Below are 14,012 nucleotides of genomic sequence, written 5' to 3' on the forward strand. Positions count from 1 at the left end.
CAATTTTTATCAGATAAGGCCTCAGAAACATCTTTAGGAATATGGATATCTTCTAATGTAACAAGAAAATTTTTGTGTGACGATGAGAAGTTGTTGAAGGATATAGAGTTGTTTATAGGGTATAAGGGTGGTGGTGAACTTACCTTATTTTTAGGAGATGGTTCAGATTCTTGGATCTTCTTTGGAGCACAGCTTGAGCTTGTACGTCTGGAGTAAACCTTTCCAAATCTAATGATAGCATTGTCATTTGTTTCCCTTTCTTGGGTTTCATGTGGATTTTTCTGAGGTGGTGGAGGAAGGTCAAGAGGTGCTAGTTCATTTTCCTCATCTTCCTCAAGTTTAGTCTCCCCTTGAAGATGAGTTTTTGAAAAATAGGAATTTCGTTCAGCAAAGGTAACATCAATAGAGACTAAGGCTTTTTTTTGTGGGTGGATATAACTCTTGTACCCTTTTTGGGTAGCAGAGTAGCCAATAAAGATGCATTTGAGTGCTCTTGGATCTAATTTTCCTCGCTCCTGACTGTGAATATGAACATAGGCAATGCATCCAAAGATTTTGGGTGCAAGATTATGATGGGTTCGAAACTCTGGGTAAAAAGAGGACAAGGTCTCTATTGGAGTTTTGAGGCCTAAGGTTGTTGAAGGTAGTCGGTTTATGAGATACGCTGCAGTTAAAAGAGCTTCCACCCAATAGGATTTGGGTGTATTGTAGTGAAATAGGAAAGCTCGGGTGGAGGCTAGAAGGTGACCATTTTTCCTCTCTGCAACTTTATTTTGTTGTGGGGTGTGAACACAGGAGGACTCATGGATGATCCCTTTACTCTGGAAGTAGGAGAAAAGGGTTTGGTTGAAATAATCTTTGGCATTGTCGGAGTGGAAACTCTTTATTTTTACCCCCAATTGATTTTTGATCATGGAATGAAAGATGGGAACAATGGTGCTAATATCAGATTTATGTTTAAGGAGATAGATCCAAGAGACTCTAATGCAATCATCAATGAATGACACAAACCAGTGTACCCCAAAGATATTGAGAATTTTAGAAGGTCCCTATATATCACTATAAATAAGGTAGAAAGGAGTAGCACATCTCTCACTTTTGTTTGGTAATGATGTTCTTTTATGTTTAGCCAACTCACAGGTTTCACAATGAAAAATTTTATTGTCTAATTTATGGAAAAGTTGTGGATACATATATTTTAGGACATCAAAATATGGGTGTCCTAGTCTATAATGATGAAGCCAAATAGTGGAGTTCCTATCGACTAGGGATAATAAAGAGCAACTCCTTTTAGATTGGTTTGGTTCTTCCAGGTAGTACAATCTTGCTCTCTCAGCAAGTCCAATCTTCTTCCCCGATCTCTGGTCCTGAAATAAACAATAAGTAGGGTTAAACAGTGCTTGACAATTATGATCATCGATAAGTTTTTGTATTTATATCAGGTTTGTAGATAATTGTGGTATGTGGAGCACGTTTTTTAGGGCGAGGGATGGGGATAATATGATGTCTCCTTGGCCAGCTACCGTGGTAAGAGAACCATCAGCAGTGATGATTTTTTTATTGCTTGGGCAAGGAGTATAGTTTATGAGGTGAGTTAGTGAGTGGGTCATATGACTATGGCTCTTGAATCAATGATCCATAATTCCTTTAAATGATTTCTGGAAGCACTTAAACTAATAGAAATTGGAGTCTTACCTGAGAGTGCAAGTGAAGAAGAAGCATTTGTTTTTTTAAGAGATACCATGAGTCGTTTTAATTTATCAATATCTTCTTTGTTGAATTCTTCAAGGCTGGACTGAGCTTCTAGTTTACTTGTAGTGTTGTTGGCATGAGATGTGCTCCTTGTTTCACCCTTTTGATTCCACTCCTTGCTGGGGGTTTTCCATGTATCTTCCAGCATGTTTCTTTTGTGTGTCTTGACTTTTTGCAATAGCTGCACCAAAGTGAGTCTTTATCTTTAAATTTTGAAGAATATTTAACTTTCTCCTTCCATGATGATTCTTTGTTCATCACCATTGCTGAGCTTTCAACGATATTTGGTTCTAACATCACTTCTCGTCGACTTTCTTTTGCGCGGATGAGAGAAATGGTCTCGTTGAGTGATGGTGTCTCCTCTTTGCCGAGGATCTGAACTCTAACTTGGTCAAATTCTGCATTTGAGTCCTGCAAGAAAATCATAAACTCTATCTTTTTCAATAAAATTCTTTAGGATCGTAGTATCTTCGGGACATTTGGTTTCAATGCACCTATAGTGGTCAAGTTCTTGCCACAGATTTTGTAGAATGGTGGCATACTCCGTCACAGTCTTACTCCTCTTCTTCGTGCTTCCAACTTTAACTTTAACTTCAAAGATTTGAGCCGCATCACGAGCTTTGGAGAATGTTTGTCTGGCCACATCCCATATATCCTTTGCAGTCGAAAGGAACATAAATGTATCACTAATTTCTAGAGTCGTGGAATTCCACAACCATGACATAATCATGGAGTCTGCTTCATCCCATGCCTCAAATTTGGGATCTCCTTCTTTTGGTCCTCCTTTAAGGAGGTGATGTATTTTACCTTTCCCCTTCAAGTAGGTTTTCACAAATTGAGACCACTTCAGGTACTTCTTCCCATTTAGTTGAAGGTCACCTCGTCCTTGGTGCACCATAGAATCCTCAAGGTGGTCAGTGTTTGAAGAAGAGTTAATTTTTGAAGGCTCCCAAAAATAATAGTAATGAAGACTATCTATTTGACTTTTGGACAACATTGAAGGCTCCCAAAAATTTTCTAATCGACAATAAAGGTCGATTTTTTTTCTTTCTCGGTTTAATTAACAGGGTCGAGTCGAGTCTTTAAGAGACTCGGATCGGGTAGAGGGTATGCAAGGAGCTCCTTGCTTCTCCTGCAAGATTACGCACGCAGCTCCCGGCTTCGTACTTTGGCTTCCTCTCTCACTGTCGGCAAGGCTTCCTCCGCGAGATTTCTTTCGTTGGCAAAGCTATGTCTCCCATCGGCCGAACTTCTCCCCTGAGATCGTGGCGAGATTTCTTCCGTCGGCAAAGCTACGTCTCCTGTCGGCAGAACTTCTCCCCTAAGATCATGGCTTGAGGCTTCGTCTTCCATCGGCAAAGCTTTATCTCACGAGGACGCGACTTCCGGTTCTGTCTGCTAGGCTTCGGGCTCCATTGGCAATGCTCCATCCCTTGAGATCGAGACTTCGGCTTTAGGCTGCGTCCGGTAGGTCTTCGTCCCGCTAGACTCTGGCTTTCGATGGTTTCCTCTTTACTTCCTTCAAAGCTCTGATACCATGTTGCAATCATGAAGTTTGAGAGGAAAAACTTAAATTTTATTATGCAATTCACTCCCTATTTATAGATCTATACAAGATGTATTGATAAGGAAACAAATAACTCTATAATAATGAGAATACAATTATTCCTGAATAAATAATCAACTATGGAAGGAATTAATGTGATCCAGGTAGTCTTCCCACGGATTACTGTTCACAGCCGTGGATTTCTGTTGTGATCGTGAGGTTGAGATTTAACAATTTTGAAGACTAAAAATATGTCAGATGTGTGGAGAATAAGTGTGTTGATTTCTATTTTTAAGAATAAAGGTGATGCACAAGATTGTGTGAATTATAGAGGAATTAAGTTGATGTGTCATACCAATGTTGCGCACGTTCATGTTAATGAGTGTGTTGCTATAACTGATCCTACACTTTTTGTTTCTCTTGCTTCTATGTTCAATGAAGAGGACATTGGTGTTCCTAATGAGAATTGCTTACCTCCGATGTTATTAGATAACAATGCTCTTACTGCTAATAATAATGGGAATGAGGGGGAGCTCATAGTTGAAGAGGGGGAGTTCATACCTCCGTATGCTGGGAATAATGAGCCTATCTCCGACATATCTGGCTCAGATGTTTACAAAGCTATTTCTAGCAGCCCTCATGATGATAACTTTATACAGGTTCCTAAGAAAAAGGGTAAGCAGTCCAAACAGATTTTACCACCAACCCCCAGATCAACTAGAGCTCAAAATTCTTCAAAACATTCCAATGATTAAAGCCCTTTTATGGAATGTTAGAGGTATTGGTGGTAAGGATTCCAAGCTTCGTGTTCGTAATTTGTGTAGAATTCATAATATTCAGTTATTTGTTTTGATTGAGCCTTTAATTAAGAATATCAACATTGCTTCTACTGCTAAGTTATTAGGTTTTTCTAATTATTATGCTAATTGTTCCAATAAAATTTGAATATTTTGGTATAATGTTATCTCTTTAAATGTTATTGAGGATTTTCCTCAAGTGTGCCACTGTTATATTTCTATTTTCAATGTCAACTGTTATGCTTCTTTTGTTTATGCTGCTTGCACCAAAACCAACCGTCTTCCTCTTTGGAATCAACTAAGACAATTTGCCTCGATCATTAATGGCCCTTGGTGCATCGGTGGTGATTTTAATATTATTTCCAACTCCTCGGAAAGACTTGGTGGTAATGCTCCTAATGCTACTGCTATGGAAGATTTTAATTCTATGATAAGTGACTGCAACCTTAATGATATTGGTTATTTTGGTAGTCCCTACATGTGGTATAGAGCCAATTTGTGGCAAAGACTCGACAGATTTCTTTTTAATGATGATTGGCTTGCTCTTTTACCCTCTTCTAGTATCGAACATCTTAGTAGAACTCTTTCTGACCATTCTCCCCTTCTTTTGAACATTAACAAAAGTTTGCAGCACAATGTGTTATCTTTTAGATTTCAAAATATGTGGATGTTACATGCTGATTTTCCTAAAATGCTGTCCACTAACTGGAATGCCCCGGTGTATCCTGATAACAATATTTCTGGCATGTTAAGACTCTGGTCTAAGCTTTCTAGATTAAAGCAGTGCTTAAGATGGTGGAATAAATGCATTTTCAAAAACTTATTTGCCAATATTAAAGATGCCGAGAACAAGGTTTCTTATTTAGAGAATATTTTCCAAAGTAACCCCAATTCTGATAACATGATTGATTTGAACCAAGCTAAAGACTCTCTTCTTCTTCTCCAACGTCAAGAAGAATGGTATTGGAATCAAAAGTCCAATGCTAAATTTATTGTGGAAGGTGATAGAAACACTAAATTTTTTCATGCTTTAGCTAACAAGAAGAAATCTAGATGCCATATTCATAAAATTATTGATGTTGATGGTTCTATTCTTATTTCTGAGGAGGCTATTTGCAATTCTGGTGTGGCTTACTTTAAGAATGCTTTTACCAGTTCGTCTAATTGTTTGCCTTTTTCTAACACTCATATTATTCCTAACATTATTTCTGAGGATGACAATATTATGCTTTGCCAAACTCCTTCGAAGAGGAGATTTTTAGAGTCATCAAGGATCTCAATAGTAGTGCGGTGGCTGGTCCTGATGGTTTCACTACTAAATTTTTCCAAGATAATTGGGATATTATCAAAGAGGATGTTATTAATGCTGTGGAGGATTTCTTTGCTGGTAACCCCTACCCTAAATTTTTCTCTTCTACTTATATTGTGCTCATCCCTAAATGCGATGGCCCTAATCACTGGCATGATTTTAGACCTATCAGTTTGTGTACTTTTCTCAACAAGCTGAACTCTAAAATCATTGCAAATAGACTTATTACCATTCTGCCTAGCATTATCTCTTTGAATCAAACGGGTTTTGTGAAAGGTCGTAGCATCTTTGATAATATTTTGTTAGCTCAAGAAATCACTCATGATATCAATGTTAAAACTAAAGGTAGCAATGTTATTTTTAAGCTTGATGTTTCTAAAGCCTATGACAACCTTAACTGGAATTTCCTCTATGAGATTCTTTCTCTTTTTGGTTTCAGCAGATCTTTTATTTCTCTTATCAAAAATAGTATTGAAAACTATTTTTTCTCTGTGATTATTAATGGCAAGCATAATGGTTTTTTCAAATCTTCCAAAGACTTAAGACAAGGTGACACTATGTCTCCTGCTCTCTTCATTATAGCTATGGAATTTCTTTCTAGAGGTCTTAATGATTTATATTTGAGACATCCTAATTTAAATTATCATACTATTAGAGGTTTATCTATATCTCACCTTAGCTTTGCTGATGATTTCATTCTGTTCACTAATGGTTCTATTAACAACATCTCTTTACTGTTGAATTTCCTGATCAGTTTTTATAATCATAGTGGTTTATCTATTAACAAAGCTAAAAGCACTTTTTTTGTTAGCAGTTCTGTCAATCAGAACAGAATTCAAAGAATTCAAAGATTATGTGGTTTTATGCCTAAAGCTTTACCCATTACGTACCTTGGCACCCCCATCTATAAAGGTAAAAAAAGGAATTTTCTTTTTGATAACATCTTTTCTAAGATTGAGAAGAAGCTTAACAATTGGTCCTCTAATTTTTTATCTTATGGTGGTAGGCTCACTCTGATTAAGTCTGTTCTTAACTCGATGTCTGCTTATCTATTTCATACCTTATTACCTTCCACTTCCATTTGTACCAAGCTTGAGAGGATTTTAAACAAGTTTTTTTGGGGCTCCTCTTTTAACAACAAAGGCATTCATTGGTCCTCTTGGGATAAAAATTGTGGTGTGTTGTCGGAAGGTGGCCTTGGTTGCAAATCCTTAACTGACTCGGCTAAAGCTTTTTCACTTAAATTATGGTTTTCTTTTAGATCTAACGTCAGTCTTTGGGCTCGTTTCATGAATATTAAGTACTGCCCTAATACTCATCCCTCTTTATGCTTTTATAGAAATACTGACTCGTTTATTTGGAAGAGGCTGTGTAATATTAAGTGGGAGGCTGAACATTTCATACAATGGGGCCTTGGCAAAGGTGATATTTATTTCTGGCAAGATAATTGGCTTGGGTATGCTTCTATTGATACTATGCTGAATACGCATTCTATTAGTAATGATAAAATTTCTCACTTTTTTCAAAATGGCTTGTGGGATATTGCTAAACTTAGAGAGGTGGTTCCTCCCTTCATTGTTGATAAAATTTTAGAGGTCCCTCTGCAACTGCAAGATAAAGATTTAATTTTATTTTCTTTATCTAATTCTGGCAATTTTATTTTAAAGGATGTTTAGAATTCTTTCAGAATTAAAAAGGATTGCTCTACTATTTACTCGGCTATTTGGCATATGAACTTTCCTTTATCTTATTCTATTTTAATTTGGAGATGTATCAAAGGCTATATTCCTGTGGATTTTAGGCTTCAAATGAAAGGTTTCCAACTATCCTCTAAATGTCATTGCTGTTCGGATATTGAGACTATTGATCACCTTTTCGTGTCTGGTGTCATTGCCCAAACTGTTTGGAGTTATTTTGGGAATATTGCTTATAGACCTTTGCTTGCTACGCATGATGATTTTATTTCTGTTATCAAAACTTGGTTCCTAAACTCTAAAGGTCACATTTTAAATCTTATCCCCATTTTAATTGTTTGGTTTATTTGGAAATCTCGCAATGATGCTAAGCATAATAGTATTGTTATGGATGCCACTACTATTATTTCTAATGTTAAACACAAAATTCTTCAAATGCATTCTTACAAACTTATTTCTAAGAAGAATTTTAAAAACTGTGTTCATTTGACCAATTCTTTGGGCATTCATTTTGCTGATATTTACACTGCTGCTGTTGATAAGATGGTGAAGTAGATAAAACCCAAACCTCCTTATATTAAGCTTAATACTGACGGTTCTCTTGGCCCTAACGGTGCTGGTGCTGGCGGTATTATTAGAGATGAGGTTGGTAAAGTTTTAGCTGCTTTCTCTGCCCCCATTATTTGCAATTCTGCGATTTCTGCTGAAATTCATGCTCTTCTCCTTGTGTTGAATATTTGTACTAATTTAGGTATTAGATTTATTTGGATTGAGGTTGATGCTTTTCTTCTTATTCAGATTATTAACAATATGGTTCCTGGTAATCCTGAGAATTTTTATCTTATTAGAAAGCTTAAGATTTCTCTGTCTACTTTTAATTATGTTATCTCTCACATTTTTCGTGAAGCTAATGTTTGCGCTGATTGGTTAGCTAAGCGTGGATGCAATATTTTTCATTATGAAGAATTAAATCTTACTGATTTGCATCCGCTCCTTCAGGGTATGATCATGTTAGATAATATTGGTTTACCCTATATTAGGTATGGTTAATTTCTTGTTTGCTGTGTTGTTCCCTATTAATTTCTTTGGCGTTCCTTATTTCTCTGTTGGTTGGGCGCTTCGTGATGTTCTGGGCAACTTCTGCTTCATTGTTTTTCTGGCGTGTCATGGGATGTTCTCTGGCATCGTTTTTTCTATTAACTGGTCTATGTCAAACCTTGTTATTCTTATCTGTTTCTGTCAAGCGTTTTGTAGTTGGGTTTTTTGGTTATTTGAGATGCAGCTGAGATCTCTTAATTCTTTTATGAATCCTTTTTTTTGCTGCCCGAGCTCTATGACCTGTTACTTTACGTCGCTGGATGCTTGCTTTCTGAATGGCTGCATTGACCAGTTTTTCATTTCCCTTTCGTTGTGTTATTTCATTTGCTCTCATTGGGTTTTTTGGAGATTTCTATGCAGGTTACCATTAGCTCCTCCGCGCTCTACCTTCTTTGTTATCCAGGTAGTTTTCTGGTTGCTTCTTTTTGTGCTTCTTTTTTGGCCTTTTCTTTTTTGCAGGAAGTGGATGCTGAACTCTTATCTTCAGAACTTCCTTTTTTGGGTGTCGTATGCTAACAACACCATTAGTACTAGCATTTATCTTAATTGTATTATTAGGATAAGGAACCACGGACTCGTAGGTCTTTTTTACTTTTTGATTGTAGCTTAGTCGAGCATTAGAGAGTTTGTGGATCCTTTTAAGGACTATGTAACCGATTTTTTGATATTAATACGTAGGCCCCAAAGTGGGTTTTAACTAAAAAAAAAAAAAAAAAGTTGATGTGTCATACTTTAAAACTTTGTGAGAGAGTTATGGAGCATATGTTACGACATGATACTTATGTTGCTCAAAATCAATTTGGATTCATGTCGGGTAGGTCTACTATGGAAATTATTCATTTATTAACAGGGCTGATAGAGAAGTTTAGAGAGAATAAGTAGGATTTACCTATGATATTTATTTATTTAGAGAAAGCATATGATAAAGTTCCAAAGAAGTGCTATGGAGTTTTCTAGAAAAGTAAGGGGTTAATAATGCTTATATTCAAGTCATTAGGGATATGTATGCAGGAGCTATTACTTGTGTTCAAACACAAGGTGATTTGACCAAGTATTTTTTTATTTCAGTTGGATTACATCAAGTATCAGCTTTAAGCCCTTATCTTTTTTGCTTTAGTCATGGATGTTCTTGCTAGACATTTGCAAGAGGATGTACTCTGGTATATGCTTCTTGCTGATGTTCTTCTTGTTGATAAGACTAGAGGGGGTGTTAAAGGTAAACTCAAATTATGGAGGCCATCCTTAGAGTCTAAAGGTTTTCGTTTGAGTAGATCTAAAATCGAATACATGGACTTTGAGCGATCAAGTTATTTATAATTGTACTCGTTTTAGATATCTTGGGTCTATTGTTCAGAGTGATGGTGAAATTGATGGGATATTATTAGTATAATTCAAGTTGGATGGTTTAAGTGGAGGAATGCTTCGGGTTTCTTGTGATACAAAAGTACCTCTCAAACTTAAGCGAAAATTTTACAAGGTGGTGGTGAGGCCTGCAATGCTTTATGGTGCAGAATGTTGGACATTAAAAGAAAAGCATTATAGTAAGTTGAGTGTTGTTGAGATGAGGATGCTCATGTGGATGAGTCGATTTACTCTTAGAGACAGGACAAGAAACGAGCATATCCGTGAAAAGGTTGGAGTAACTTCAGTGATAGATAAGATTAGAGAGAGTCGCCTTAGATGTTTTGATCATGTAAAATGGCAGTCTTCCGATGACCCTGTTAGGAGAGTAGATGCATTAGATTTGACCATGTTAAGAAAGGCAGAGGTAGACTTAAAAAGACTGGATTAGAAAATATTAGAAATGACATTTCGTTATTAGATTTAAATGAGAATTTGACTCTTAACAGGACAATAGAGAAAAAGGATTCATGTAGCCAACCCCACTTAGTGGGATAAAGGCTTGATGTTGTTGTTGTTGTATTTCAGGGGAAACCTAACACACGATACATAATGAAATGAATGCTTCCAGTGAAAATTGGGAAGCTAACCATAAATTATTTGAGCGGTTCTTTTATGATGACTCGCCTTAGGGATCTGAACAACAGGAAGGTGAAATTTTTCATCGTGAAAAATCTATTGTTGATGCAGATGGATCTTCCAAACCGATGAAGAATAATGGATCTTTTCAGAATGGGAATGGTGATTCCATGGATGCAAAGAAAAAGGATGAATTTTGCTATTATAGTGATAAATCTAGAGTTTATACTGAACATAGCTTGGATTCAGGTACAACAAAGCCTGATACACGTGTCTAAGTTCTCACAAAGGAGGAAGAAATGCTTCATTGCAATTGTCAATTAGCAAATGATCATTATGGAGTTGGTAATAAGAAAAAATCTCAGAGTAATTATGACAAATAGCTTCCAAGTAATGGAGATAGAAATGGATCTCAAAGAAAAGTTAGAGTGAGATTATCAGAAAATAAGCAAACTGTTGGCACTAAGAAGCATAAAGGAGTTTTAAGTATACTGAGGCTGAAGACAAAGGATTGAAATTAAAGGAAATTATGTCTTCTCAAAAATCTACAATGAAAGATTTGGTTAAAGATCATAACCATATTAAAGATAATGGTAAAGCATAGTGAAAGATTTGGTTAAAGATCATAACCATATTAAAGATACTGGTAAAACATAATAAAGATGGAAGCATGCTCAGGCCGTACAAGAGGCTTCTGGACTAAGAAAGCATAGGAAAGGCTTGGATGACACAATTGTTGGTTTAAAGATAAAAATTTGGTGGCTAGATGATCAGAAGTTTTATGATGGCATTGCTGATTCTTTTGTTCAAAGTATACGAATGCATAAATTTTGTATGATGGTGATGTAACGGTGCTGCTCCTAAAGAAAGAGCCGTTGGAGTTTATTGAAGGTGAAACCAAGATGCATTGGGTGCTAGAAAACGATGAAATTGATGCTACAAATATTCTTCCCAAAGGACTTTGATAACTCTACCTTTCTGGGATTATTTACCAAGCTGGGAATGATAAATCTGTATTCCTCAGCATGTGGGGGAGTGTTAAATCCCAACTGTCCCTTGTGCCTTAATCCCACAGCCAACATGGAGATCCATGGGAGGCTCACCTTGATCACGCTGTTAAATCTCAACTGTCTCTTGGTACTTGATCTCATGGCCAACATAGGGATCCGTGGGAGGCTTACCTGGATCACGCCGATCTCCTTGTATATTTGGGTGGCTGATTTAGAAAGGATTATATTAAGGTAATTATGCTTGATTCTGTAATTATTTGTTTTTTTATTAAATCATCTTGTATAGATCTATAAATAGGGATTATTTTGTATAATAAAATTAAGCATTTTCTCTCTCCAGTTCTCTAAATTTAACAATGATATTAAAAATACTTAAGAAAGATACCTATATTACCTAGGTCGCCACACTATAAAAAGTCAAAAAAGTTTTACCCGTGTGCAAGTCAAGGATAAAATTTTGACTTGCAATTAACACGGAACTCAATTTTATAAATTATTTATTCTTATTAAATTATTTAATTAAAATTAAATAATCTGTACATAAAAAAAATCCATATCAAATTTGTTGTGTGGAATTTGATTGCATTGATCAATCGGGTTGTTCTTTTGTCTAGGATCTCAAAGCTTGTCGTGTACACTGGGAGGTGCGGGGGTTTCTCCCCTGCCTGCACCTGAAATTTTTTTCTTTTTGTACAACGCCCCGGTTTTGCGTACCCGAGCGCCCCGTCGTTGTGTTCCCGAGTGCTCAAGTGATGAATGACAGAGAGCATAACACCACATCAGTTGAGATATGACGCCGCAGCAAGTCAAGACAGAGACTGAGCGTCACAACACCGAGTGTTTGAGCACTGCAGCATTGTCAAATAAAGACTGAGCGCCGCAGCGCTACAAGACGGACTGAGCAATTATTTTTTTTGTTTTTCTCAAGGGTTGCGTCCCTTGATGGTTATAACTTACTTTCTCTTGTATTTTTTGAGTATGTAGACATTGAGAACAGTGCATGTGAGAAGAGAAGAAAGGATAGAATGAAAGAGAAGAGGGGTCTGTACTTATTTCTCTCAATTTTCATAAGTGGATTTCTTGGTGTGGAGTGGTTCCGTGGTTTTTTCCCCTATTTTAGATTTTTTCACGTTAAATCTTAGTGTCCTTTACTTTTCCGTTGTTTTTACTTTCTTGCTTGTTTCGTCATTGTGGTGTTTACTTCTCATCTCTCCCCCAAAAGAATTCCCGAATTTCTTGATTCCTGTGGTTTTACTGGAATAAATAATATAATCATGGAATAAAGTGCATACATATTTTTCCCTCATATTTGTAATTTTAATGTATTATTTCTTTTATTCTGAGAACGATAAACATTATGCTTTTTAGACCTGCTATGTGAGGATGGAAATCTATTCTCAGCAAATTTTCTTTCCTGCAAACTTCCTCAGGGATGAAGGAACAAGTAGTGCAGGCGTCTTCATTGGGGGCTTTGTTTTGGGAGGAATAATTGTTGGAACTCTTGGTTGTGTATTTGCACCTCAGGTCCTTAAACTTTTATCTTGCCTGTTTCATATGTTTAGCTTTGCTTTAATATAGTCCTTACTTTCTGCATGAATTCATTCTCACTCTAGATTAGCAAGGTTCTTGCTGGAACTGACCGGAAGGATTTGATGAGGAGGTTACCAAAATTTATTTATGATGAAGAGAAGGCATTGGAGGTGAGATTATTCTGTCGATTTATAGAACTCATATAGCTTGTACATGGTCTTGATATCATTTCAGCGTTATTCTTTTTTCCTCAATGCACTTTACGTGTTATGTCACTTATTCTTATGGAGGATTTAGAGTCCTTTTTTAACAATCCTTGGATCAATTTAGTATTTAGGCATATGTAGTAAGCTAGAGGAGGATATGGTTATCCTTCCATCATTGTTACTTTTAATGCCCATATAATGTACTGATGCTTAGACTAAAGAGAAGAACAAAACTTAAAGAGCTTAGGCAGGGATGCAATCTCAATGTCAGACACAGACATAAAACTTATGTTGATTTTGTCCAAAGAAATGACTTCAAAAAATTGAGTGTCAAATTCATTTGATGCGGATTGTGCCTTTTTTTTTTTTGCTTTTAAAAGCAATTTTTTCAACAACAATTTCAACTGTGCTTTTCCAAAAAGAATATTTTTGAAGGTAACATTTTGAAAAAGTTGTCATCCAAACATACGCAATTTTTTATTGGCTGCTTTTCCTATTACAAAAACAGTCAAAAAGCTGTTTGAAACGAAGGCTAAGGCTTCGTTTGGGACGGCTTTTTTATTGCTTTCTAAAACGGAGTTTTAGTACAATTTTTTTTTTTGTACTAAAACTCCGTTTTAAAAAGCAATAAAAAAGCCGTCCCAAACGAAGCCTAAAAGTGTTTTGATTTTAATCTTTCTAGGTCTGTGAAAAAGCAGTTCCATACAGCCTAGTAAAAGCTGTTATTCGTGGACTATGGATATATCATACAGTATATCCATTCATGATAATATTGTTTAACATTAGCTCCAATTTTTTTTGCCTGTTTTATTTATTAAACCGTTTACTATGTTTTTATGTTTTTCAAATTGGGGAAAAGAAAATTTCTGATAAATGCCTGCGGAAGTCTTCTTACATACATTTGATGCCATCATGATTCTCGCTGAATATTGTCCTGTTTATAAAAACACGAAGAACGTTTGATTAATCTTTCTCTAGAGGCCTGACATTGACATTGATGGTTTTCAGGTTAACATGGTTTAATAAGAAGAATATTTTTTTCATCATCACATTCATTATCTTGGCTCTTTGGGCTGGTTTTGTGAACCCT

General features: G+C 36.2%; 2 protein-coding genes across 4 annotated transcripts in view; both read left to right on the forward strand.

Moving 5' to 3' along the window:
• Positions 1-12,886, forward strand: part of LOC110113001 — a gene marked incomplete at its 3' end in the record, with an annotated part of 37,807 nt that extends 24,921 nt beyond the window's left edge. For both annotated transcript variants that reach the window (XM_020845406.2, XM_020845407.2), the window contains 2 exon segments: positions 12,617-12,710; positions 12,800-12,886. In XM_020845406.2, the coding sequence (XP_020701065.1) occupies positions 12,617-12,710; positions 12,800-12,886 (181 nt within the window).
• LOC114581016 lies at positions 13-9,097 on the forward strand. Of its 2 annotated transcripts, XM_028700250.1 has the most exons (3): positions 13-5,482; positions 6,219-6,316; positions 6,744-9,097. In XM_028700250.1, exons 1-2 carry the CDS (start codon positions 4,505-4,507, stop codon positions 6,273-6,275), a joined length of 1,035 nt encoding a protein of 344 aa, XP_028556083.1. In that variant the 5' UTR covers positions 13-4,504; the 3' UTR covers positions 6,276-6,316; positions 6,744-9,097. The 2 variants fall into 2 exon arrangements, with proteins under 2 accessions (XP_028556083.1, XP_028556082.1); XM_028700249.1 differs by having other exon boundaries at positions 6,219-9,097.
• Positions 12,887-14,012: the final 1,126 nt, after the last annotated feature.

This window comes from Dendrobium catenatum, unplaced genomic scaffold, assembly GCF_001605985.2.
Source record: "Dendrobium catenatum unplaced genomic scaffold, ASM160598v2 fragScaff_scaffold_1475, whole genome shotgun sequence".
Classification (NCBI taxonomy): domain Eukaryota; kingdom Viridiplantae; phylum Streptophyta; class Magnoliopsida; order Asparagales; family Orchidaceae; genus Dendrobium; species Dendrobium catenatum.